We start from the raw sequence: 27,521 nt of genomic DNA on the forward strand, positions 1-27,521 counted from the left end.
ATCTTTAGACGGCCAGCCTCCAGGCCCAGCGTCAAAGCTCATGAGGACCCTGCCCAGGAAAGGAGATGACCATCACAGTGCATTTTGGAAAGGAGCAGGGGCTAGTTCTGCCAAACCTGGGATTTTAAACAGTGCTCAAGCTCAGCCTCAAGGACCTGCCCCAGGTGGAAGATGCCTATCATACTGCATTTTTGCAAAGTGCAGGGACTAGTTCTGCCAAGGGTGGACGTTTAAACAGCCCTCAGTTCACTCTCAAAGCCCACTCCAAGTCCCCACCTAGGCAGGGAGGCAAACCTCAGATGTGCATTTATTTTATTTTATTTTTAGAGGTGGGATCTCTGTCACTCACATTGGAGTGCAGTGGCATGATCATAACTCACTGAAGCCTGAAACTCCTGGGCTCAAGCTATCCTCCCATCTCAGCCTCCCAAGTCACTGGGATTACAGGCATGAGCCACCATGCTCAATCATGCATTTCCACTGAGCACAGCAGCTGGCCCACTGGTCCAGAATAGCAACTCCACCTAACCTCGGGGCCCAGCCTGCAACACTGTCCAAGTACAGATCTCAAATAGGGGTACCATCTGGCCAAGGAATACACTCTGGGGCCCAGCCGAGAGGTGATTGCAGTGCCAAACCAGCAACTCTGCCTGACTGCAGAGCTCAGCTTGTGGGTTCACCTGATAACAGAGCCCAGCCAGCAGTCCCACCCAAACTCAGAGCAAAGGCAGCAGCCCAACTATCTACAGAATCCAAAGCAAGCTTTGCCTGCTCAGGGCTGCTGCCAGTTGGCCTATTCAGAATCAAAGGCTAGACAAGTGAAGTTCTATCCCTGCCAAAGAACACCTATAAAAGCCAAAGAGGTAGCTGTCTCCTCAAATGTGCAGATACCAACACAAGAGCACAGATTACAAAGAACCAGGAAGCCAAGATACCTTCAAAAGAAACTAACAAAGCTCCAACAATGAACCCTAAAGAAATGAAGATCTGTGAAATGAGAAAGAATCCAGAATAATTCTCCTAAAAAAGTCCAATGAACTACAAGGATATATGGATAAAAAATTAAATAAAATTTGGAAAACAATATACAAACAAAACAAGAAGTTTGACAAAGAAATAGAAACAATAAAAAAGAAACAGAAATCTTAGAGATGAAGAATACAATGACTGAACTGAAAAATGCAATCAAAGCTTTAGTAGCAGGCTCAATCAAGCAGAAGAGAGAGAGATTAGGGAGTTGGAGGGATGAGAAGATGGTCAAAGAGTACAATGTTTCAGTTAGACAAGAAGAATAAATGGTTAAGTATTTGGGGGTGATATGTTAACTGGCTTAATTCCATCATTTTGCATTGTATACAGATAGCATCACTCTGTGCCTCAAAAATATATACAATTATAATTTGTCAATATCCAATTTTTAAAAATCACATGAATATAACACCTGGCTCTTGCAATGGCTACAAAACAGCCCAGCTTAAGAAAGAAAACACACACATATAAATTACCTAGAAAATGAATCAACTAGCATTAGCAGCAAGATAAACAAGCCACTTTGGGCTGTTTAAAGGTCTTTCGGGGCTTTGATTCTTCAACAAAATGAACTGCCCTTTTCCTGAATGGGCAAGGTTTATAAAATGTCCAAATGGACATCAGTATATATGTACAGGTTCCTGCAACAACCTGCCTGGGGAGGGCTCATCCACATCACAAGAGGGAAGTTGAAATTATTTAGAATCAAATAATTTATTACTGACTGCTGAACTTGCAAATTGCTATTTTGGCACAAAGCACCATCATCCTATACTGGAAGCTTCTAAGTAGTCTATGGAAAGACTGAAGTGTCATCTAAATAAAACACCATGTGCCGTCCAGGAATATAAAATACACAGAATTTCCAATGATGCTACATGATACAAAAAGCATGACCAAGTATTTAAGTCTCCATAGTGAATATAAAACACTATATTCCTACATTCTTCATTAGCTTGAAGTTATGAGCAAGTCATATCACATCCTGAAATATAATGATATACAAGATCAAAAGCTTGGAAGTCTTTAAGACCTCAGAAATAAACTTATTACAGTATATTTTAGTTCTGTTTGAATGTTATCTGATTTAAGGCTTGATAATTAGCCCAGGGCCCTAACCTTCCAATTGTTCTTTCCCATAATAAATATAAGCTAAGAACATAACAAGGCAAATAAGATCTCATCTTATTTCTTATTTCTCCTTATCTTCTACATTAACTAAAAGACCCTCTGTCCCTGAGAGACAATTGTCAATGTAAAATGGACTTATACTCCATTCCCCAGAGGTGTGAGTCCACTGAAAACTGGGGATGGACAGAGGTGGGCAAAAAGGAATGGGAAGGAAGACTCTCACTCTCTTCCCTCAACTCTTTTTAAGCATATATATGTAATCTGCATATTTTGTAGGTCAAGTAAGAGAGAAACAGGATAAATGTCTCTGATGTCAGCTGTAGGAAAAATCCAACAAATTGGAAGATTTTTTTTTTTTTAATCATCAAAATTTTCAGGGCTTAAAATAAAGGCTGACCAATGCCCTTCTGGGATTGTAAATGGGTCATTTATTACTGGTACTGAGACTGAAAGCTGTTCCAATAGCCATGCACATCCTCTGAAGTATTAGTGGAGCACGTGGCCACCCAAGCAAAAGATTATATTTCCTAGCCTCTCTTACAGTTGGGGAATGTAACCATGTGAAAGTTCTGGCCCATTGTATGTGAAGAGAAATACTATGTGCAACTTCTGAGCAGCAGCCTTAAAGGGCAGGGCATGCTCTTTGCTTCCTCATCTTCCCTTCCTGATGGCTGAAATGCAGATGTGATGAGAGAGACTAGACTAGCCATCATATACCGAGGATAGAAACTACATTGCTGAAAATGTTAAAACAAAATAGAAGACTAGGTCCCCGACACACTACAGCCATCATGTAAGGCCTAAATTACAATTACATCATATAAGGCCTAGAATACAATTTTACTGTTATATGAGAAAGAAACTAACATCCATCTCGTTAATACTTATTGTATTGGTTTTTGTTACAGCAGTGAATTTATATTCTAACTAATCCAGTTACCAATAAATGACGGTCAATTTTTGGTATTTGTGGTAGTAATGTTCTATAAAGTTGCCACGAACACAGAATACTGAACCCTTGCTGCCAAGGAAAATAGATGACTAGGTTCCTGCAAGCCTCTAGTAAAAACGTTTTCATCACTTAATCAATACAAAACCTTGTTTTATGCATGTTTCTGTTTAAAGACATCTTATTTAATGTATGTAGTTGTTTACATTGAGCTCCAGCCAACAGCATTATAATTCATGCCTAAAGAAAACTTATCACATACTTTCTCCATAAGGCACATCACAGCCTTAATGCACTGGGGAACATTAGATAGCATTTCAGTACTTTGCTTGGGGGTCATGTTAAACAGCAAAATCACCGACTAAAAGCACAAAAATGTCAAAAATGTGGCACTAACTAGCCCATTAAAAAGAAGCTTGTTCACAGTATAAGACCTGAAACAAAAACGCAGAGCTTTGGCTTGTTCAACCGCAGCAGGGAAAGTGTGCTTGGAAAGATTCAAATTTTTCACAGATCTGCATATGTCCGCAAAAGCCCCAGAGGTATTATTTCGGGATTCTGAATAAATTCTGTTAAGGTGGAAAATTCAAATATGGAATCCATGAATAATGAGAACTGACATATTTGGGGACTTCATGTGACAAGTCAGTTTATTCTAAAAGTTACTTCCTCAGTGTACTACCCAGCTTCCTCTGCCCAGAATATCCATTTCCCAACCACTTTCCTTATTCTCCTGGATTTCCTAATTTCTCTTCAGTAGCCACAGAACTGTTTGCCTGTTGTTTTTTTTTTTTGACATATCTAATAAAATATTGGAGTCAATTATGTCCTAGAGTAGAAAGATGACAATTATGTCCTAGAGTAGAAAGTGGCAGGGAATGTTCCTCCCAAGGTTCTTCAGTGTTAGATGGCTGATAACGACTTAGTTACACATATAATGATACAGCACATTAGAAATAAAGTTTGCTGCCGTTTTGACATTTAATTCAAACAAACCTCTTCCTCACTGCTTAAGACAAAACTTTTGTTTGGATTGCTGGTAAAAAAAAATCATAACTTGCTGATACAAGGTAAAAAAATGAAAAGGTGTTTTTTCAGAGCCAGCACCAATTTCGAGAAAAAAGATGGGATGTCAAGTTCCTATTCCCAAAGTGTGAGGGTGCGTCCCAGCATCCTTGTCTGATTTCTGAGACCAGTCACCTAAGTTGAACTAACATCTGTGAAAATTAATTAGTGCTAAAGAGTAGACTACACCTAGAAATTAAAAATCATCTTCCAGCTAAGTAATAAGAAGTCATCTTGATTTACATAATACTAAATCATTTTACTGTATACAATACAAAAGAAAAACTTAATTCAACATTTGTAGAAAATCAACAGTTGATGATATACATATATGAAAATTATAACTCATATTCACTATAAATATTAAGTGAATCCAAAATGATGACATTAGTGCATTGGATAATAAAGAAATACAGCATGATGAGAAACAGGTTGCCAGGCACTAGTCAAATTTCAAGTAGACACTGTCCTTCAGCAATGCTGCTACAATTAAATTCAAACTCACTTACCTACTGTGTCCACTCCTTTCCTGCCAGCACGACCAACCATCTGCTTATAAGTAAGAATATCTAGAGGTCGACCACCAAAAATAGGAGTTCGAATAATCACACGACGTGCAGGTAAATTCACCCCAGAAGAAAGAGTAGAAGTTGCCGCCAAGACCCGAATGAGACCTTGACGAAAGGCTCCTTCAATGATATCCCTCTCCTCAAAAGTAAGACCTAAAAAAAGGAGGTTTTTATATATTTATTGATATATAATAAAAATATTATATGTGTTCACTTACAAATGGATTTGAGAGTCTGCTTCAAGCCTCTAAAGATTTTTGAAACTATTGTTATGACTGTTGACAAAGGAGTCATCACAGTCTACCTCTTTAACAATATAATCTGGCCGGGCACGGTGGCTCATGCCTGTAATCCCAGCACTTTGGGAGGCTGAGGCAGGTGGATCACTTGAGGTCAGGAGTTCGAGACCAGCCTGGCCAACATGGTGAAACCCCGCCTCTACTAAAAATACAAAAATTAGCTGTGTGTGTGGTGGGTGCCTGTAATCCCAGCTAATCAGGAGGCTGAGGCAGGAGAATCACTTGAACCTGGGAGGCAGAGTTTGCAGTGAGCCGAGATCACATCACTGCACTCCAGCCTGGGCAACAGAGCGAGACTCAGTCTCACAAAACAACAACAATAACAAAAAAAGAGTAGAATCTGCTGCCTCTAGTATACCTCTATCTTATTTTCTAGACCAGGGGTCCACAAACTTTTCCTGTTCCTGTGGAAAACAGCAGGTCAGGTCTCTGCTGCAACTATTCCACCTTGCCACTGTGACATGAAAGCAGCAACAGAACAAATGGGCATGACTGTGTTCCAATAAAACTTTATTTACAAAAACAGATGGTAGGCTAGACTTGACCAGCAGACTATAACTTGCTAACCACTGTTCTAGACAATGAACTCCTTGTGGGTAGTGATATGCCTTATTCATCAAGATATCTTCAGGGCCTATGCATCACATTGGTCAGATATACCTCTGACATAAATACGTGATGAACAAAACATGAGTAAATGAAAAACAATGTATAGAATATATACTTAGCTGGCTCATTTTCAATTTTATTTAAAATTTAAAGGGCTGGGGTTCTAGTTTTAAAATTAAGTGGTGGGTACACAGGTGTTCACTTTTTTAGTATGCATCATAAATTACATACAATGTAAATTTTGTGTGTGTGTATATAGCAGTTGTCCCCCATCTGTGGTTTTGCTTTCTATGGTTTAAATTACCCAAAGTCAAAAATATAAAGAGGAAAATTCCAGAAATAATCAACTCATAAGTTTTAAATTGCATGTCCTACCACCCAGGACATGAATTATCCCTTTATTCAGTGTATCCATGCTGTATACACTACTGGCACTATATAATGTGACTATATAGGAAAGAACATAGTATATAGAGGGTTTGTACTATCTGTGGTTTCAGGCATCCACTGAGGATCTTGGAACATATTCCTCACAAAGGACTACTATATACCATATATATATATATACCTCCTCACACACACACATTTCAAATGCATTTAAAAGTTTTAATATGCTATGAAAAAACATATATGTGGGGCTGGTACTATCTGTGGTTTCAGATATCCACTGGGGGTCTTGGAACATAGTTTCAGTGAACAAGGGGAGACTACTATATACAAATAAGTAAACTGAAACATGTTCGTTTTACTCCTGTTTAATCTATCACACAATTTCGCTCTGTCACCCAGGTTGGAGTACAATGGCACGATCTCAGCTCACTGTAACCTCCGCCTCCTGGGTTCAAGCAATTCTCCCTGCCTCAGCCTCCCGAGAAACTGGAATTACAGGTGCGTGCCACAATGCCCAGCTGATTTTTGTATTTTTAGTAGAGATGGGGTTTCGCCATGTTGGCCAGGCTGGTCTTGAACTCCTGATCTCAGGTGATCCACTTGCTTCAGCCTCCCAAAGTGCTGGGATTACAGGAGTGAGCCACCATGCCCAGCCCACACAATTTCTTAAAAAGAAATCTAAGGATATTAAGTGTGTTTAACAAGAAATAAATGTACACAAATATAAAAGTTAAGACAGTATGAGGAATTTTGGAGGTTTCTTAATAACAGATTATAAATATGAAATACCTGCATGATGAAATGCTACTCCCCATGGTATAGTTTTCTGTAATACAGAGTCCAGTCCTGAAGGCAAACGTCTTAACTGATCCATCACTTCCAGGAGTTCTTTTTGTTCCAGAATTACTGGTGGGCATTCAGAGGGTTTCACCAATCCTGTCACAAAAAAATTATCAACACCATTTGCTTCTAGCTCAGCTTCTTTAAGTGTATCTGTCTAAATCATAATAGAGCTAAATAGCAGGGGAATGGTTCTGAAACTGCTGCATACTATAATCTCCTGGAGATCTTTTAAGAATACTGATGCCTGGTTCTTAATCCTGGACATTGTTATATAATTGGTGTGGGGTGTGACCTGGACATGATGAATTTTTAAATCTCCCCAGGCAATTCCAATGTGCGCCAAAGTTTAGGAAACCGTATAAGGGTAAGACCAAGCCTACAGGAGGGGATCAAAGGAACCTGCTGAGGAAGTAGAGTATTACGGATACTGATTACCACTCAAAGCCCCAAAATCAAAACCCTTGCTCAAGGTATGTACCACCAACCAGCAGTAGCAGCATCAGAGGGTTTCACCAATCCCGTCACGAAAAAGCCTACTTCTCTGTGAAATTATTCTTGCCTCTTTGGCATTAATCTGGTAGTTAATTAAATAGTACCCTCTGTTTTTTGTCCTCTCCCCCAGTAAGAGCTTAACGTTTTTTTGAGACAGGGTCTCACTCTGTCACCCAGGCTGGAGTACAGTGGCACAATCCCTGCTCACGGCAGTCTCGACCTCCTGGGCTCAAGCAATCCTCCTACCTCAATCTCCTGGTTAGTTAGGACCAGACACACGTGCCACTATGCCCAGCTAGTATTTTTTTTTTTTTTCACTTGTAGAGATAGGGTCTCCCTAGGTTGCCCAGGCTCGTCTCAAACTCCTGGGCTTAAGCAATCCTCCCCACCTTGGCCTCCCAAAGTGCTGAGATTATAGGCATGAGCCACCTCCCAGCCTTAACTTTGTTACATGCAGTAAAAGCTTTACATACTTATATGTTTTCTTTAAAAATTTTCCAGACTTTTGGATTTTTGAACTTGTAAAACTTCATAAACAGTAAATATATGGCTGGGCACGGTGGCTGACACCTGTAATCCCAGAAATTTGGGAGGCCAAAGTGGACAGATCACTTGAATCCAGGAGTTTGAGACCAGCCTGGGAAATGTGGCAAAATCCCATCTCTAAAAAAAATACAAAAAAATTAGCCAGCCATGGTGGCATGCACCTATAGCCCCAGCTACTCGGGAGGCTGAAGTGGGAGGATCACTTGAGCCCATGAGGTAGAGATTAGAGTGAGCTGAGATCATGCCACTGCATTCCATCCTGGACAACAGAGCAAGACCCTGTCTCAAAAAAAAAAAAACAAAAACACACACAAAAAAGGAAAATAAATAAATGTATGTTCTAGAATTATTATGTGTCAGTTGAAAATAATACAAATATATATTTAAATATATATCATATTTCATACATTTTTAAATTTTTAGGTAAACTTTTTTAAAAATTTTAAGGAATCACAGAGTTGCCAATTTTTTATTTTCCTGAGGGCAATTAATTTTTTAAAACCTTAACTATCAATATTTTTATTTCAAAAAAAGACATTTAACATTAAAAAATGAGTAGGAATAATTTCAGAAGGTAAACTGCAGCTTTATAAATAATGTGCTGCCTTGTCTTTATTTTTCTGATAAAAATCTCATCACAGACCAGGCTCCAGTCCAAGCACTAGCATTTGGGAACCACTGCTACAAACCAAGACAACAAAATCTCAAGAAAAGAAAATGATGATGATTCTGGTTATTAAGGATTATAAATGGCCATGGTAAAATGTAAGGAAGTAAGCTAACCCAGTATAGAAAGTACCAGTTAAGGGGAAACTGGAAGAGATAATATACTGTTAGACAATAGCCCAGCCAATATAAACTTCAGGCAAAGTTTACTTGTTAGAGCTAGGCTTGAGATTTCCATCACTTATACTCATGATGCCACTGGTATAATTAATTAATAAAATATCCTAATATTCTGTGACTAGAACTGGTCCCTGTCTTCCTTGTATTTATCTTGGACCCCAAAGCACCACAGACTAGTAAAAATAGTGAGGCAACAGTGTTCACTCTAGAATTAGTAAAAATATATACTAATGATTATAGCCATTAGTATATACTAGATCACCATTTGGCAACAAAAAAAGGAACAAACTGATAACTTAACAACCTGGGTGTACATCAACCACACCAGGCTGAGTGAAAGCAAGCTAGATACAGAAGACACATACATACTGTATGACTTCATTTATGTGGAATTTTTAGAAAAGCACAAGTAATCTAAAGTGACAGCAAGCAGAGATCAACAGTTGCCTAAGTCTGGGATAGAGGGAAGAGACAGCAAAAGAAAAGAGAATATTTTAGGGTAATGAAAATGTTCTAGGTGTTGATTATAGTATGGTTAAACAGATGTATGCATTTGTTAAAATGTATCATATACATACAAAATGGGTACATTTTCTTATAAATAATACCTCAAAGCTTATTTTAAAATACATTTGTATATACATGCATGTGCGTGTATATATATGTGTATAAATACACACACACACACACACACACAAAGTTGACTGTTAAACAACACAGGAGTTAGAAACACAGAAACCCCCAGTCAAAAATCTGCACACAACTTGACTTACCCAAAAGTTAACTACTAATAGGAGGTGACTCACACCTGTAATCCCAGCACTTTGGGAGGCCAAGGCAGGTGGATCACGAGGTCAGGAGATTGAGAACATCCTGGCTAACACAGTGAAACCCTGTCTCTACTAAAAATACAAAAAATTAGCCGGGAGTGGTGATGGGCACCTGTAGTCCCAGCTACTCGGGAGGCTGAGGCAGGAGAATGGTGTGAACCCAGGAGGCAGAGCTTGCAGTGGGCCAAGATAGCGCCACTGCACTCCAGCCTGGGCAAAAGAGCGAGACTCCGTCTCAAAAAAAGAAAACAAAAAAGAGAAAATACATTTACTGTTCATTAACTAGAAGTAGATCATCATAAAGGTCTTCATCTTCATCATCTTTACCTTGAGTAGGCTGACGAAGAAGAAAGAGAAGGGGTTCATCTTGCTGTCTCAGGGGTGGCAGAGGCAGAAGTGATGGCAGTAGAGGCAGGCACGCTTGGTGTAACTTTACGTAAATACATTATAATTTCTGCCTGTTTTTGCTTTTTCATTCTCTAAAAATGTTTATATACGGTACCAATCCTTTCGCCATTTGCTGTCGTTTCAGTGCCGATATCATAGAAGGGTCCGTGCCATAAAAAAAGTCAGAAGCAGTCTTGAATAATTAGAATCCTTCTGCCAAATTGTCTAATGTCAACTTGTTTTCTGGCACTGCTTCTTCTATGTCTTCTTACTCACCATCTGGCACTTGTTTGGAAGCACTCATTTCCTTCAAGTCATCTTCTGTTAATTCCTCTGGTGTGGTGTCTACTAGCTCTTGAATTTCTCCAAGATCCATATCTTGAAACTCTTTACCTCCACCTTTTTTTTTTTTGCCATTTTCATAATCTCTTTCATAATTTCGTTCATTGGCTCTGTCATAAATCCTATGTGAATTCATGTGCAATATGTGGACACAGTTTTCTCCAGCAGGAATTTATCATTTTGGGCATGCTGGCTTTCACAGCTTTCCCTATAACAACAATGGCATCTTCAATGGAATAATCCTTCAAAACTTTCACAATGTTCTATTGGGGTTCTCTTCCATAATGTTGACAGTCCTTTCCATAGGTTACAGTGTGTAATGAGCTTTAAATGTCCTCATGACCCCTTGATCTACAGACTAAATTAGAGATGCTGTGTTTGGGGGTAAGTAGATCACTTTGATGCCTTAAGTGTTGAACTCACGGGGTTCTGGATGGCCCAGGGCATTGTTCAATATCAAAAGAAAGTTAAAAGGCAGTCCCTTACTGGCAATGTATTTCCTGACTTCAGAGACAAAGCATCGATGAAACGAATCCAGAGAAAGCATTCTCACTCTCCAGTCCTTCTTGTACAACCAAAAGAATGGCAACCAGTGTTTATCTATTCCCTCTAAGGCTTGAGTATTAGCTGTTTTATAGATATGAGTAGTCCTGATCATAAACCCAACTGCATTTGCACAAAACAAGAGTCAGCCTATCCCTTCCTGCCTTAATTCCTGGTGCTTTCTTCTTTTCCTTACTAATAAATGGGTTCTTTGTGGCAATTTTGTTTTTGTTTTTTTTTTTCAGAATAGGGCACTTCCATCTGCATTAAAAATCTGTTCAGGCAGATATCCTTTCTCCTCAATAATTTTCTTAATGGTATCTTGGAACTCATCTGCAGCCTCTTGGTCTTGCATCTCCTGTTATCTTGACATTTTTTCAAATTAATACAAATCACCAAAAAATTTTCCAATATATTATGTATTGAAAAAAATCCACATATAAACCTCTTTCTAAAATTATCCAACCATCTTTTGCTGGCATTAAATTATCCAGCTTTAGATCCCTTTGCTTTAAGTTGCCATATGGACTTCACTTTTTCTCAAATCATAGTAGAGTCTATAGGTATGCATTTCTTGTGTGTGTGTGTATGCGTGTGTGTGTGCATGCGCACGCATGCGTGCACATCTGTGGCGACAGGGTCTCACTCTGCCACCCAGACTGAGCTGAGCACAGTAGCACGATCATGGCTAACTGCACCCTTTACCTCCCAGGCTCAAATGATCCTCCCACCTCAGCCTCCCAAGTAGCTGGAACTATAGGCACACATCACCACACCTGGCTATTTTTTTTTGAGATGGAGTCTCCCTCTGTTGCCCAGGCTGGAGTGCAGTGGCACGATCTCAGCTCACTGCAACCTCTGCCTCCCAGGTTCAAGCAATTCTCCTGCCTCAGCCTCCCAAGTGGCTGGGACTACAGGCATGCACCACCACACCTGGCTAATTTTTATATTTTTTAGTAGAGACAGGGTTTCACCATGTTGTCCAGGCTGGTCTCAAACTTCTGACCTCAGGTGATCCGCCCACCTCATCTTCCCAAAGTGCTGGGATTACAGGTGTGAACCACCATGCCCGGCCTAATTTTTTAACTTTTGTAGAGATAAGATCTCACTATGTTGCCCATGCTGGTCTCGAACTCCTGGACACAAGTGATCCTCCTGCCTTGGCCTTCCAAAGTGCTGGAATTATCGACGTAAGCCACCTCACCCAGCAGGTATGCCTTTCATATAGTGATTCTGCAGCCACATAAAACTGCATTTTCAAAATCAGATGAAAAAGTATTTCATAAAATGTGCAAAGCTACAGCAATAGCTTCACAAATTTCCTTCTTTTTTTACAGTAGTACTTAGGCTCGATTCATTTATCTTAAAATAGTAAATGCAGCTGCAGACCTCAACTTATGGTACATAGCAAGCAATTCAATTTTTTCTTAGAATGCCACAACTTTTCTCTGCTTCTTCGGAACACTTCTAGCACCACTAGTGGCACCTCAGATTGGTCCCATGTTATTATTCAAGGTTTACAGTACTGCACTAAATATGATGAAAAGTACATGAGAAACATGATAAATTACTTTTTACTGCAATATGCAATTTATGAGACACAAACTGCTCATATGAAGATGATAAGCGTCATATTCTAAGTGCATACTCACAACACGTGAGCTCACTGCAACAGCAGCAGGAGGTGGTTATAAAATTATTACAGTATTAGTACAGTATATACTACGGTTAATTTTATGCAGTTATGATTTAACACTGCCTCTTTACATTTGTTTACATTTTTCTTGTGTGAATGGGGCCATGTATCGTCTGTGTCTGTGTGCATGTTTTGATAAATATTTATTTATTTATTCGAGACAGGGTCTCACTGTGTCACCCAGGTTAGAGTAAAGTGGCGCAATCTCGGCTCACTGCAGCCTCCACCTCCCAGGTTCAAGTGATTCTCCTGCCTCATCCTCCCATGTAGCTAGGATTACAGGTGCCCGCCATCACATCCAGCTAATTTTTGTATTTAGGAGAGATGGGGTTTCACCATGTTGGCTGGGCTGGAAATTTTAACTTTTTTTTTTTTTTTTTTTTGAGACGGAGTTTCACTCTTGTTGCCCACGCTGGAGTGCAATGGCACGATCTCAGCTCACTGCAACCTCTGCCTCCCGGGTTCAAGTGATTCTCCCAATCCTCAGCCTCCTGAGTAGCTGGGATTACAGGCGTGCACCACCACACCCAGCTAATTTTTTGTATTTAGTAGAAACGAGGTTTCACTATGTTAGCCAGGTTGGTCTCGAACTCCTGACCTCAGGTGATCCACCCTCCTAAGCCTCCCAAAGTGCTGGGATTACAGCCATGAGCCACCATGCCTGGCAGAAATTTTAATTTTTAATAAAAGATTTGGGCCGGGCACCGTGGCTCATGCCTGTAATCCCAGCATTTTGGGAGGCCGAGGCAGGCAGATCACTTCGGATCAGGAGTTCAAGACCATCCTGGCTAACATGGTGAAACCTCATCTCTACACACATACAAAAATTAGCCGGGCGTGATAGTGGGTGCTTGTAATCCCAGCTACTGGGAAGGCTAAGATGGAAGAATCGTTTGAACCCAGGAGGCAGAGGTTGCAGTGAGCCGAGATCACGCCATTGTATTCCAGCCTAAGCAACGGTGCAAGACTCTGTCTCAAAAAATAATAATAAATAAATAATAGATTTGTGTATATTTTAAGGTAGTATGTGATAAAATAGACTAGTATCTACATATGTTTTAGGCTACATGACATACCTTTTTCTTTTTGTTTTTTAATGTTTTCATGTTTCTAGGCTACATAGCTTGTCAGTTTTTTCAAATTAACACAAATCACCAAAACATTTTCTAATATATTATGTATTGAAAAACAAGCCACATATAAATGAACGCACACAATTCCAACCCATGTCATCCAAGGGTCAACTTATACATATATATGTATGTGTGTATGATTCTTTTCAGAGTTACATATTCCTTTGGAAATATAAAGAAAGATATGGTTACTTTCCCCAAAGAAATGTCTACATGTGAAGTTTTGCATCCAATTTAAGTTTTTGCATCCATTTTGCTCCAATGATCAAACTCTTAAAGCCCATGGATCCCTGATAAAGAACTGTAGTATATACCCAGTATTCTAAAAATCTAAAGCTGATTAGTCTAAGCGTGTGTGTATACATAGTCTATACTAGGGACGGAATATGATTAGAATCACAAAAGCACAGTTTGGTAAAAAGGGTACCACCTAGTGGGCAGGCAGTGACAACGATGAACAAAAGCCATGTTTTTGCTAATATAATCACTACCATTACTTTCAAGCAAATGTACTAAGCATGAAGGCTTTCCTTTCCATCCATAACTCACCCTCAGCTTGATGATGTAGATTATAAAACTCTCGAGCAATGATATCTGCCAGCTTCTCACACCATTTCTTTGACGGACAAAAAAGTAATACTGAATGGTTATCACGAATTGTCTCATAACATAAACTAACAACATGGTCCTCATCTCCCTAAAAAAGAAAGATAAATAACCACTTTAGTGGTACTTTCAAAAGATTCTCACATCAGTTTAAAAGCACTCATTTTCCTTTCTGGGGAAGCTTTTTCTTCTTGAAGGCATAATGAAAATCAGTTACAAAGTCAATAACAAAAGAAAGGAAAAAAAAGAAGAAAAATTAAACTCCTAATGATGAAAAGTGAAAGAAATACTTACTATTCATTCAACTAATATTTATTGAGCTCCAACCCTCAGGCAATGGGAATACAATATTGAGTAAAAAGAAAGTCAAGATCCTAATAGTCAAGGGGTTTATAGTCTCACCGAGAGACACATTAAAATACAGATGTCCCCAACTTAAAATGGTTGGACTTTATGATTTTTTTTGTTTTACAATGGTGCAAAAGCAGTATGCACTCAATAGAAACCATACTTTGGGTGCCCATACAACTCCTATTTTTCACTCTCAGCACAGTATTCATTAAATTATAAGATATTCAACACTTTATTATAAAACAGGCTTTGTGCTAGATGATTTTGCCCAACTATAGGCTAATGTAAATGTTCTGAGAACATTTAAGGTAGGCTAGGCTAAGCTATGATATTCAGTAGGTTAAATGTATTAAAGGCATTTTCAACTTACAATGAGTTTATCAGGATATAACCCCATCACAAGTTGAACAGCATCTGTACTAAATAAATAAATATAAAATACAACAATAATATATACCATTAAAAGAGAGTTTTACAGTGTTTTGAGGCCTCATATTTGACAGAAAGATCTGAAAGAAAAATTGTCCTAAGAAAACAATTTAGCTGAGATGTGAAGGTGGGGAAACATTATCTCAATGAAAGGTAACACATTTCAGACGAACAAAAGGGCATGTGTGAATACACTGTGGTGGCCCTGCAAGTTCTCCATACTGGAAGTATGTCAATGTATGAATTAAAAACTGGATTAATGCATCCATCTATTCACTCATTAAACAAATATTTACTATATGTCAAATATTGTTCTAGGTACTGGGGATGGAGCTGCGAACAAAGCAGAAAAAAAGCTCTACCCTCATAACGTTTCTACTCCAGTAGGAAGAGAGAGATAATTACAAAAGTGAATTAAGTAAAATACATAAGGGGCTGGGCGCAGTGGCTCACTCCTGTAATCCCAGCGCTTTGGGAGGCCAAGGCCTGAGGTCGGGAGCTTGAGACCAGCCTGACCAACATGGAGAAGCTCCGTTTCTAATAAAAATACAAAATTAGTTGGGCATGGTGGCGCACGCCTGTAATCCCAGCTACTCGGGAGGCTGAAGCAAAAGAATCACTTGAACCCGGGAGGTGGAGGTTGCGGTGAGCTGAGATCACGCCATTGCACTCCAGCCTGGGCAACAAGAGCTAAACTCCATCTCAAAAAAAAAAAAAAAAAAATCAAAAAAACAAAAAAACATAATATGTTTGGTTTTGAAAAGTGCTAAGGGAAAGAAATAGAGACCATGTAAGGGAGAACACTATAATTTAGACAAGTTGGCTAGGGAAGGTCTAAGACGGTGACATTTGAGTAAAAAAGTCCAAAGGTGAAAGAGTAAACCACACTGATGGCCCTAAGGGGAAAGTATTCTAGAAAAAGAGAACCTGAGGCCGGAAACTCTTGGTATATTAAAAAACAGCAGAGGCCAGTGTGAAGGAAGTGAGAGGGAACATAGTAGACAGAGTCAGAGCACTAAGGGGGGCGGGGGATGTAGATCATGTAGGACCTTATAGACTGCTAAGAAGACACTGGCTTTTATTCTAAATGAAACAGAAAGCCACTGCAAGTTTCTGAGAAGAAGGGTAACATGATCTGATGTTCATTTTAAATAGCTCACTAGCTCCTGTAAGCATAGACTGAAAGGGACAAGGTCAGAAGCAGAGAGAACAATTAGGAAATATTTCAATAATCCAGTTAAGAAGTATAAGTGGTTCAAAAGTGTGGAGGCACAGACATGGTAAAAGAAGAAAAAAATTAACAGGAGAGCAAATGAATGTGTTCACATATAAATGTACTGAAGTAACCAAGGCATAGCCAGGCGAAATATGGGGCACGGAGCAAAGCAAGCAAGATTCCATACCAAGCATGCAGAAGCTACAAATGCATACCTAGGTAGTTAGTGAAACACATGAATTTCCAATTCTATTTCCAATTCTAAAATGACCCTTAGCTGTTTTAGTACTCAGAGGCACAACTTCACCAAGGTACATGAGTCAGTTCTTTAACCTCAGGATTAAAGTGTATTTGGGAGTATGGGAGGGTACTTATGTATCAAGCACTTTCTAGATACCAGATAATTTTTAAAAATCATATTTAATTCTTACAATATTCAAGATAGGGATTATAATATCCTATTTAATAGATGAAGATATGAGGTTCAGATAGGTTTTGTGATTCAACTACTATCTCAGCCATATCAAATATCTCTATTAAGTATCAGAGGTAGATCTATCAGACTACAAAAATAATATTATTTTCACTCTACTATATATTATACCTACCATTTAACAAAAAAGTTAATCTCGCACACTAGCAGTTAGTGTAAACTAAACCATAAGAAAATCTTTTCCCAGTAAAAAGAAAAAGCTACAAGATCAGTTATTTTTTTAAAATGTTTATATTATATATCAGGAAACAATTATTTATTTAAATTAAGGGTACAACTACATTTCCTCTCTTACCATCACCACCAATATTTTTTTTGGTGGAGGACGGAGTCTTACTCTGTTGCCCAGGCTGGAGTGCAGTGCCACGATCTCGGCTCACTGCAGCCTCTGCCTCCCATGTTCAAGCAATTCTCCTGCCTCAGCCTCCCAAGCAGCTGGGATTACAGGCGCCCACCACCACGCCCAGCTAATTTCCGTATTTTTAGTAGCGACAGGGTTTCACATGTTGGCCATGATGGTCTCTAACTGCTGACCTCAAGTGATCCACCCACCTCGGCCTCCCAGCATGTTGGGATTACAGACATCAGCCACCACGCCCAGCTCACCACCAATCCTTTAAAAGGAAACCAATTAGCTTAATATTAATCCTAATGTATATGTAACTCCCAATTACATCATTCAGAATTTGTTAGCAATTTGCTAGAAAATGAAATCAAACACACAGATACAAATAGTAGTGATGTAAATATATTGATTTACCTTCACTTGTAGCATGGGCTCAAATTCCCTCACAAGTTTCATTGAAGAGTCATATATGGAATTTCCAACTTTTACTGACTCCAAAAGCGGTACAGGGCGAAAGTCGGTATGGTAGAGTTCAGCATTCAACCAGGAAGCCACAAGCTCCAAATTAGGAAGGGTAGCACTCATGCCAACAATTTGCACAGCATTAGACACAGAACTGGCTAGATCTGCCTGACTATAAAAAACAAATGAAAAGAACATTAAAAGATATATAATACATTAATAATTAGTGTTGCTAACAATATTCTTGGTTATGTCCTTTGGTACACACATGCATACATTTCTTTAGGATATATACCTAAGAATAAAATTACTGAGCCACAGATTACTGAGTCACAGATTATCTTCAATTTTAGTAGATAATCCCACATTGTTTTTCAAAGTAACACCTCCACAATCTGTGTTTTCTATTGTTCCATAATCTTATCACCACTTGGTATTGTCAATCTTTTTAATGTTGGCAGTTATAGAGAGTATGTGATAGTATTTCTTTTTTTTTAGACAGGGTCTTGCTCTGTCACCCAGGCTGGAGTGCAATGGACCTGTCTCGGCTCACTGCAACCTCCGCCTCCCAGGTTCAAGCGATTCTCCTGCCTCAGCATCCCGAGTAGCTGGGACTACAGGTGTGTACCACCACACCCGGCTAATTTTTGTATGTTTAGTAGAGACAGGGTTTCACTGTGTTGGCCAGGCTGGTCTCGAAGTCCTGACCTTGTGATCTGCCCGCCTCAGCCTCCCAAAGTGCTGGGATTACAGGAGTGAGCCACTGTGCCCAGCCAGTATTTCTTTGAAGAAGTAATTTACAGTTCCCTGATAACCAGTGAGACTACTGAGCATCACTTCATGTGTATGAACCATGTGGATACCGTTTCTTTTTTTTTTTTTTTTTTTTTTTGAGACGGAGTCTCACTCTGTCGCCTACTCACTGCAAGCTCCGCCTCCTGGGTTCACACCATTCTCCTGCCTCAACCTCCCAAGTAGCTGGGACTACAGGTGCCCGCCACCACGCCCGGCTAATTTTTTGTATTTTTAGTAGAGACGGGTTTTCACCATGTTAGCCAGGATGGTCTCAATCTCCTGACCTCGTGATCTGCCCGCCTTGGCCTCCCAAAGTGCTGGGATTACAGGCGTGAGCCACCGTGCCCGGCCAATACCGTTTCAAAAGCCTGTTTTTTTGTCCATTTATATAGTGGGTTGTGTTTTTCTTATTCATTTGCAGAATTTTTAAATGTCTAGATAGTGACTTTCCTCTTTCGTTTTTTGCTCTGTTTTTATTAGTTTATCAAGCTTTCTGTTGCATTATTTTACTTTTTTTTTTGAGACAGGGTCTAGCTCTGTCACTCAGGCTGGAGTGCAAAGGCACAATCTTGGCTCATGGCAACCTCTACCTCCAGGGTTCAAATGATTCTTATGCCACCTGAGTAGCTGGGATTGCAGTATGCATCACCATGCCCAGCCAAATTTTGTATTTTTAGTAGAGACAGGGTTTTGCCATGTTGGGCAGGCTCGTCTAGAACTGGCCTCAAGTGATCTGCCTGCCCCGGCCTCCCAAAGGGCTGGGATTACAGGCATGAGCCACCATGCTTGGCCTTTTTTTCTAAGTTATTGGGATGGATAATTAAATAATTGATTCTCAGTCTCTCTTCCTTAATAATATATACATTTTATGCTATCAATTTCCTTTTAAAAACAACTTTTGCTGCCCTTCACAAGTTTTGTTAAGAGATATTATTATACTTTCAGTTCAAACTATTTTCTAACTTCTCTTGTGATTACTTTTTTGATCTAAAAATGTGTCAAAAATGTGTTTATTTCTAGTCATGTAGACATTTTCTAGTTATGCTTTTCTTATAGCTAAATTCGCTGTTGTTAGAAAATAAATGATATGAATCCATTAAAATATGTTAAGACTTGCTTTATAGTCCAGCATATGGAAAACTTTTTCATAAATGTTCCATGTGTAACTCAAATGAACAGGTACTCTGCTGTTTTGAGGTAATTGTTCAATATATATCCATTAGGTCAAATTTGCTGATTATATTAATCATATTTTCTATATCCCTAGTGATTTGGGATATAGATGGTTATCTGCTTGTTCTATCACAAGAGAGATGTGTTCAATTCTCCCTTAACTGAAAAGAATCTATTGAGTACCCAGCACAATGACTAAAAATAGACCAACACCAACACACATCAGTATGAAATTTCACATCACTGTGGAAAAAGAGGAGCGCCTAAAAATTCCCAGACAGAATTTAAAAAATTGCATACAAAGGATGAAAAACCTGCATAGCACTGAATTTCTCAATAGCAATGAGAAAATGAAGTAATGCCTTGACAACTCTGAAGGAAAAGTATTTCTAATCTTGACTTTTATACCTGGACAGTCCATAATTATGGAGGCCGGGCACGGTGGCTCATACCTATAAACCTAGCACTTTGGGAGGCCGAGGTGGGTAGATCACCTGAGGTCAGGCGTTCGAGACCAGCCTGGCCAACATGGTGAAACCCTGTCTCTACTAAAAATACACAAATTAGCTGGGTGTGGTGGCAGACGCCTATAATCCCAGCTACTCAGGAAGCTGAGGCAGGAGAATCGCTTGAACCCGGGAGATGGAGGTTGCAGTGAGCCAAGATCACGCCACTTCACTGCAGCCTGGGCAAAAGAGTAAAACTCCATCCCCCCCCAAAAAAAAAAAAAAAAAAGAATTATGAGGCATTTTCAGACATGCAAGTTCTCAAAAAATGTATACCTATGTGTGTTCACTGAAATAAAGTAGAAGTTCCTGGAAGATATTCCCACCAAAATGAGACAGTAAATCAAGACAGACCATATGGTCAAAAAATTGGTTGGGGGAAGGGAATCCCAAGATGATTGCTATGTAGCACATATATAGATTAATCACCTATCTAGATTGGAACAACTTGAAGGGCTTTAGGAAAATCTTCAAGAAGATGACTGGCAGAATAGCAAATGTGGTAGAATACACAACTGGGGAGGAGGCTAGGGATAAATTAGCAGTAAGTATCTGGAAAACCAAGCCATCAAACAAAAAAGACAGTTATTAATTTCAGAGAAAACAAAAAGTTGTTTAGAAAAGCAAAATTAATCATATTATACTATAGCCCAGTTACCAATGTCATTTATATAGTCATAATAGTGTAACACTGAATAATGATCTAAGCAAAATCATAACATAACTGTATTTGAAGAACAGGAAGATAATGAGAGGATAAGGAGAGACTGCAGAGAAGGGAGAAGATTGGGTAGTGGTTAGTAAAAAATTTAAAAGAAAGCTAGATCTTCATCTTTCATAGTAAAAGTCAATATATAAGGTCTGAAATTTAAAAAATTAAGTAGCCACAATTAGAGATGCTGCTGTAAATATTTTTAAAAAGCTAGAAGAGTTGAAAGGTAGTTGCCTCTGAGAAGTGAGGGCTAAAAAAATACTATTTTTCAAAATTAGCCTGACTACTTATATATATATAGATGATAAATACAGAAACTAGATTTTTCAAAATCTATAATAAAAAGGTATACATTGAAAGGTGAGCAGTCAGAAAATTAAGAATGTTTACACGTAATCTAAAATCAGTTTCAACCTGAAATACTTTTTCTGTTGTTGTTAGAGACATGGTCTTGCTCTGTTGCCCAGGCTAGAGTAAAGTGGCACAATCATACCTCATTGCAGCCTGGAACTCTTGGGCTTAAGTAATCCTCCTGCCTCAGCCTCCTGAGAAGCTGGGACTACAGGTGTGTGCCACCATGCCCACCTAATTTTTTTTATTATTTATAGAAATGGGGTCTCACTGTGTTGCCCAGGCTGGTCTGGAACTCAGGCTCAACTGATCCTCCCACATCAGCCTTCCAAAGTGCTGGGATTACAGGTGTCAGCCACCATGCCTGGACTGACTTCTGGAGCAAAAACAAACTACTATACATAAGTTTTCTCAATAAGAAAAATATTACACTCCCTTAATTTATTTAACTCATACTTATGCATTTTTTCAGACACTTTCTCAACATTGTTTGAAATCTCAGGAACTCAGTTATTTCACGTACTTACCAAGATGCTGATTTCCGAGTAATATAGCAAATCTTGGTCAGCAAAAGTTCCAGCAGATACCCTCGGTGAGAGTCTCCCAGCATATGTAATTCATCCACAACCACCATTCCTAAAAAGATTTTCCAGATACTAGGTTTTTACAGAATCTCACATCCATGAAGAATTTTTTTCCAACTTTTATTTCACTCTATTTAATTTCCTTTATATCAACTTATATTTTAGATTCAGGAGGTACATGTGAAGGTTTGTTACCTGGGTATATTGTGTAATGCTGAGGTTTGGATACAAATGATCCCATCACCCAGGTACTTAGCAATAGAACCCTATTATTAAATAGTTTTTCAACACTTGTTCCCTTCTAGTAGTCCCCAGCTTCTGTTGTTGCCATCTTTATGTCCATGAGTACTCAAAGGTTAATTCCCACTTACGAGTGAGAACATGTGGTACTTGGTTTTCTGTTCCTGTGTTAATTGGCTTAGGATAATGGCTCCAGCTGCATCCATGTGGCTTTGCTACAAAGTACATGATTTCATTCTTTTTATGACTGCGCCAAGAAGGCATTTAAAAGACTCAATATCTTATATCACACAGTGATATAAGATATAATACACTATATAATACATTGCAAGTGATGCAAACTTCAAACCATAAATCAAAAATCATATTCCTTATAATGGGCAATTCTTTTCCAAGATGTTTCAGGTATTACAGGCAGTCATACTACAAGGTATACTGGATCTAAAAATCAATTATTAGCTTACTCAGGGCTAAACAAACCCAGCGAAAACTGCCTCTCATTACTCTTCTAAACTGGCAACTTCACTGAAATAAACATACAATGAAATATCAAAGACATCTATGTCAGTTTTCAATGTATTGACTTTTCAATGAGAAAACATACATACTCATGTTAGTAGCTTAGAAAAAACATAAGAGGGTCCAGAAGAAAAAGACAATTTTAAGAGATTTTTTTTTTAAATATGGTAGGCTAGTGAGTCATCATACTGCAAAACATAAATATGATCACAATGTCCTTCACTACTTGGAGAATTTAACCTATGTATATACTTGGAATAATTCTTAAGAATTACTGAAAATTCAGTATCAACCAATACTTTCTTTAGTTAAACATTTTCATAACAACATAGTTTCCACATGCACTGGTATTCTCCCCACCCCAAATTCTCCCCACCAAAAGACAACTTTCTGGTGAAAAGGAATTTGAGGAGACAATAGGGTACTTCTTAATGACACATGATGTTCTTTTTCCTATCAATAAGCTATCTCCAAAATTGTACTGTCTGATGAGTTATTTTAGCACTTATTCATTCACCAAAAAAAAAAAAAAGTATTCTGCCTACCATGTGCCAGGCACTGCCCTAGGTACATTGGAAATAGCACTTACTAGGAGTCTATTGCAACTCTCAAATATTTAAAGTCCAATGGGGTCACAAGTAATAAGACAATTCTGGTACAAATCAATTGCAATTTCTCTCTCCAAGCTTTATGGAGCACAGCCTATGTCTGATTCCCACCCTCCACCCCTACCCTACCATAACTTTACCATGGTATTTTTAAGTTCACCAGGTTCTCAATAATTAGCTGATATTCTTGCTACTTCTGCTGCTGCAATCCTTCTATTCCTGTTGCTACCTCTACATAATGGCCTTTCCATAATGGCAAAAAAATGCATTAACATAGAAAATCTTCCCAGAATCCCAAGCTCAAATAGAGTGTCAGTTTCTTTAGCTTCCTACCATTTCCATGCTAAATGGTAGACTCTGGGTCCAAGCCCAAAACAGACATCATAGCAGCAGAATATAATAACAAAAACACATATACACTAACTGCAAAATGGCAGATCTGGCCCAGCAGGCTTCCTTCTATTCCTGGTAAAGTTTAGATAAGAAAGAAGTAAGGAGAAATTATTGAGGGCTCAAGGATATCCTCTACGTTTTGTAAAGTACAAAAATGCAATGTAACGGAGTCAGTAACAGCAGCAGGACACAAAACTTATAAACACAGCGTTCCTAACATTACAGATGCCAATTCTTGCCTCCAGAAGTAGATAATAGACAATAGAAAAACAAATGGGACCTAGAGAAATCACAACAGCTCCACTTCATTCCATCAAAAATAGCAATAGAAAGTATCTACTTATTTTCTAACTTTCTTACCTAACAGATCCATCTTATTTTCCTCTATGAGGCGATTGATCAGACCATTGGCTCTCTCAATTGTGCAGACTGCAATATCCAATGAAGAGAAATGCCTTGATGGAGAGGTGCTGCCCATATAACCGTCTACTTTTATTCCTACTTCCTGAAACAGACTCTGAATTGAGTAAAAAGGAACAATATAGGTGAAAAAACTTGAAATTCAAGAGTTATAAACTGGTTCTATCCCAGAACATAGACATAAGTATCTAAAGACATCTACCAGATTACTGTCATCAGTTGTTTCTGGCCAGGACACACTGGTTCTTTTTAGATCATACACTAAAAATATGAAGTTTAGAACTGACAAAACTGTTAAGAGTCAAATAAAATTATGCCATTTTAATGACAGCATAATAATCTAAAAAGTTCTAAGAGCTATTTATAGGAATTAAAATTGGAGAAAAACTACCTTAAGCACTAACATTTTTAATCTAATAAATAGCAAGAAACTAGCTATAACACTTTAAGAAACAAATTTATACTTCATGAGGAAAATAGTCTCATTATCCTACTAATGACCAATTTTTTAATGTAATTGGAAGAAAAGTTTTTAAAAATCAAATTCAGTGGGACTTTTATAATAATTTTTTTTTTTTAGTTTAACTTTTAACTAACATACCTTTCAATAAAAAGGATCCTTTCATCATTTTGTTACTTTGGGTCTAAGTTGAGTGATGTTACCATGTAGGACCAGCTTTGTTGGCTATTGTGCCTCTGAAATAACTGTTAAAAAGATTTATAGAACCATAGAAATTTAGAGCTATTCATTCAATAAAATTTTCCTGAGTGTTTACTGAGTTAACCCACAGTGCTAAGGGTTAACATCCTAATTTTACAAATAAAAAAACTGAGGCCCAGCAGGTTATATGCCCGGCCTAAAGACATAGTTAGTGGCAAAACTGGGACTAGAACCCACATTTCTTTAACAATCAGTATAACGATCTTTCCATTCCAAAAGCACATATTTTTCACTGCAGAAATCACAACAGTAAATTTATTCCATTTAATAAAACATTGTATTTGTGAAAATGCCCTAAAAACTGTGAGCATCATATTGATGTAAACTACTGTTAGTCATTTTTGCAGAACAGAGGAACAGATCATACCGGGAGCTTTACATAAGCACCAATGGATCTTGACCTTCATCCCCTAAATATTCCTAAATAGCCCTCAATTAGGGCAGGATATGCTTCCTTAAACATTCTTCCCTTTCTATGCTTCAGTCTAGTTCTACTGTTCAGTTAAATGCTGATTCTTAATGTGCATGTTTATATGCTAGTTTAAGTATTCTGTTTATTTCCTAAGAAAAGGTTTACAAATTTTTACACAATTTTCACCAATTATTCTTTTGATTTGATGGCCCCTTCTCTTTAATGCAATAATAATTTTCTTTTAATTTCCTTCTGTAAATTTTTTTTTCTTTAATTTTTTTTTTTTTTTTTTGAGACAGAGTCTTACTCTGTTGCCCAGGCTGGAGTGCAATAGAGCAATCTCGGCTTACTGCAACCTCCATCTCCCAGGTTCAAGCCTCAGCCTCTTGAGTAGCTGGCATTACAGGTGTGCACCACAACACCCAGCTAATTTTTGTATTTTTAGTAGGGATGGGGTTTCACCATGTTGGCCAAGCTGGTCTCGATCTCCTGACCTCAGGTGATCCGCCCACCTCGGCCTCCCAAAGTGCTGGGATCACAGGCGTGAGCTACCACACCCAGCCCCCCACTGTAAATTTTTAATGCTTTAGGCAGTAGCCTCTTAAAGCTACATAGGACACAATGAAGAAACTTTGTTTTCCACTTGCTTTTATAATTCTATTTCAAATGAATGAAACCAAGACTGCCAATAATGAGCCTTTCACTATTTCAAACTTAGTAAAAAACATTACCTGGAGGTAGTATTTCTTCTCTTTAGCCACAGAAACAAAGGGAAGAATAAACAAAGCTTTCTTCTGCATTTCCAAAACCCGCTTCAAAATAAGTAATTCTGCCACAAGAGTCTTCCCAGCACTTGTAGGAGCTAAAACATGATTATTCCACAAGATTATAAGGAAAAAGTAATATTTGGTACAATTCATTAATAAATGTTTTAAGCCATGTGTAGTATTACAGAGCCTAAGGCTAACCGATCACTAAGGGCCCAATAACACTTAAAATCTTTATACCCTGAAATGCCCTTTACTTTAAACCACCTGTCTTAATAGTCTCAACTAAAAACAGTGTAAACAAATCTTTATATCAGCAATATGATGAATACTACTGAGTACCTAGTTTATACCTAAAGATCCTTTCCTTTAAGTACCAAATGGGTAAAAGGCCTGCTTTGAGGAAGTAGATGAACAATTTTATTATGATAGGAGCTATGATCGAAGTTGAGGAAAAGGGCTGGGCACAGTGGCTCATGGCTGTAATCCCAGCACTTTAGGAGGCCAAGGCCGGGGGATCACTTGAGGTCAGGAGTTTGAAACCATCCTGGACAACATGGTAAAACCCCATCTCTATTACTATAAAAATAACAAAACAAAGAAAAATAGCCGGGCGTGGTGGCGGGCACCTGTAATCCCAGTTACTCAGGAGGCTGAGGCACAAGAATCGCTTGATCCTGGGAGGCAGAGGTTGCAGTGAGCCGAGATCACCCCACTGCACTCCAGCCTGGGCGACAGTGAGACTCCGTCTCAAAAGGGAAAAAAAAAAGAAGTGGAAGGAAAAGAGTTACAAGGAATCTTACGGAAATGAAACAGAATTTATGAGAAGGTAAGGAAGAAAGCAAGAGGAGGCCAGGGTGGTGGCTGACACCTGCAATCCCAGCACTTTGGGAGGCCGAGATGGGCAAGGTGGTGTATGTCTGTAATCCCAGCATCTTGGGAGGCTGAGGCCTGAGAACCACATGAACCCAGGAAAAGGAGGCTGCAGTGAGTTGCAGTCACGCCATTGCACTCTAGCATGGGTGATACAGTGAGACTCCGTTCCGAAAAAAAAAAGAGGAAAGGAATGCCATGCCTAAGAAACAGCATATGGTACAAAGGCCTAGAAGAAAGCCTGGCATGTTCAGATGACACAGTAGGTAATTTAGTAAGCATGGAGTATAAAGTACCCCAGGGGTATAAAAGAAGAGATATGAAAGTGCCACAAGAAAGGTTTATAATCCCACCATTTAAGGAGTTTAAACCTTGTCCTGAAAGCAATGCAGTGTGACTGATGAGTTTTATGAAAAGGAGTGACAAGATCATATTTGTACTTTATAAAGATCACTTTGGACTGGGCACAGTGAATTATACCTGTCATCTCAAAACTTTGGGAGGATCACTTGAGCCCAGGAGTTCAAGACCAGCCTGGGCAACACAGTGCCACCCCCATCTCTACAAAAAATTTAAACAAACATTTTTTTAAAAAAGACCACTTTGGGGCCAGGCGTGGTGGCAGGCGCCTGTGATTCCAGCTACTCGGGAGGCTGAGGCAGGAGAATCGCTTGAACCCGGGAGGCAGAGGTTGCAGTGAGCTGAGATTGTGCCATTGTACTCCAGCCTGGGCAACAAGAGCAAAACTCCATCAAAAGAAAAGACCACTTTGGCTGCAGGAGCAGGGCAAGATCAGAGGAAAAGAATGAACTAGTTTCAAAGCTATTGCATAATCTAGAAGAAAG

General features: G+C 38.8%; 1 protein-coding gene across 7 annotated transcripts in view; it reads right to left on the bottom strand.

The window, feature by feature from the left end:
• The window catches only part of POLQ (DNA polymerase theta), a 113,805-nt gene that overhangs the window by 83,322 nt on the left and 2,962 nt on the right, over positions 1-27,521 (bottom strand). For 5 of the 7 annotated variants that reach the window (XR_008501519.2, XM_054481060.1, XM_054481061.1 and 2 more), the window contains exons 3-9: positions 25,768-25,898; positions 23,844-24,000; positions 21,667-21,775; positions 17,555-17,774; positions 14,249-14,396; positions 6,831-6,977; positions 4,684-4,896 (exon numbers count right to left, since the gene is read on the bottom strand). Coding sequence is in view for 6 of the 7 variants with exons in the window: in XM_054481060.1 (XP_054337035.1) it covers positions 4,684-4,896; positions 6,831-6,977; positions 14,249-14,396; positions 17,555-17,774; positions 21,667-21,775; positions 23,844-24,000; positions 25,768-25,898 (1,125 nt within the window). In the remaining variant the exon portion in view is untranslated. Of the gene's footprint in view, positions 1-4,683; positions 4,897-6,830; positions 6,978-14,248; positions 14,397-17,346; positions 17,409-17,554; positions 17,775-21,666; positions 21,776-23,843; positions 24,001-24,504; positions 24,605-25,767; positions 25,899-27,521 lie in introns of those variants that run through there. The other 2 variants (XM_054481062.2, XM_054481063.2) reach the window with 2 other exon arrangements.

This window comes from Pongo pygmaeus, chromosome 2, assembly GCF_028885625.2.
Source record: "Pongo pygmaeus isolate AG05252 chromosome 2, NHGRI_mPonPyg2-v2.0_pri, whole genome shotgun sequence".
NCBI classification, from domain to species: Eukaryota; Metazoa; Chordata; class Mammalia; order Primates; family Hominidae; genus Pongo; species Pongo pygmaeus.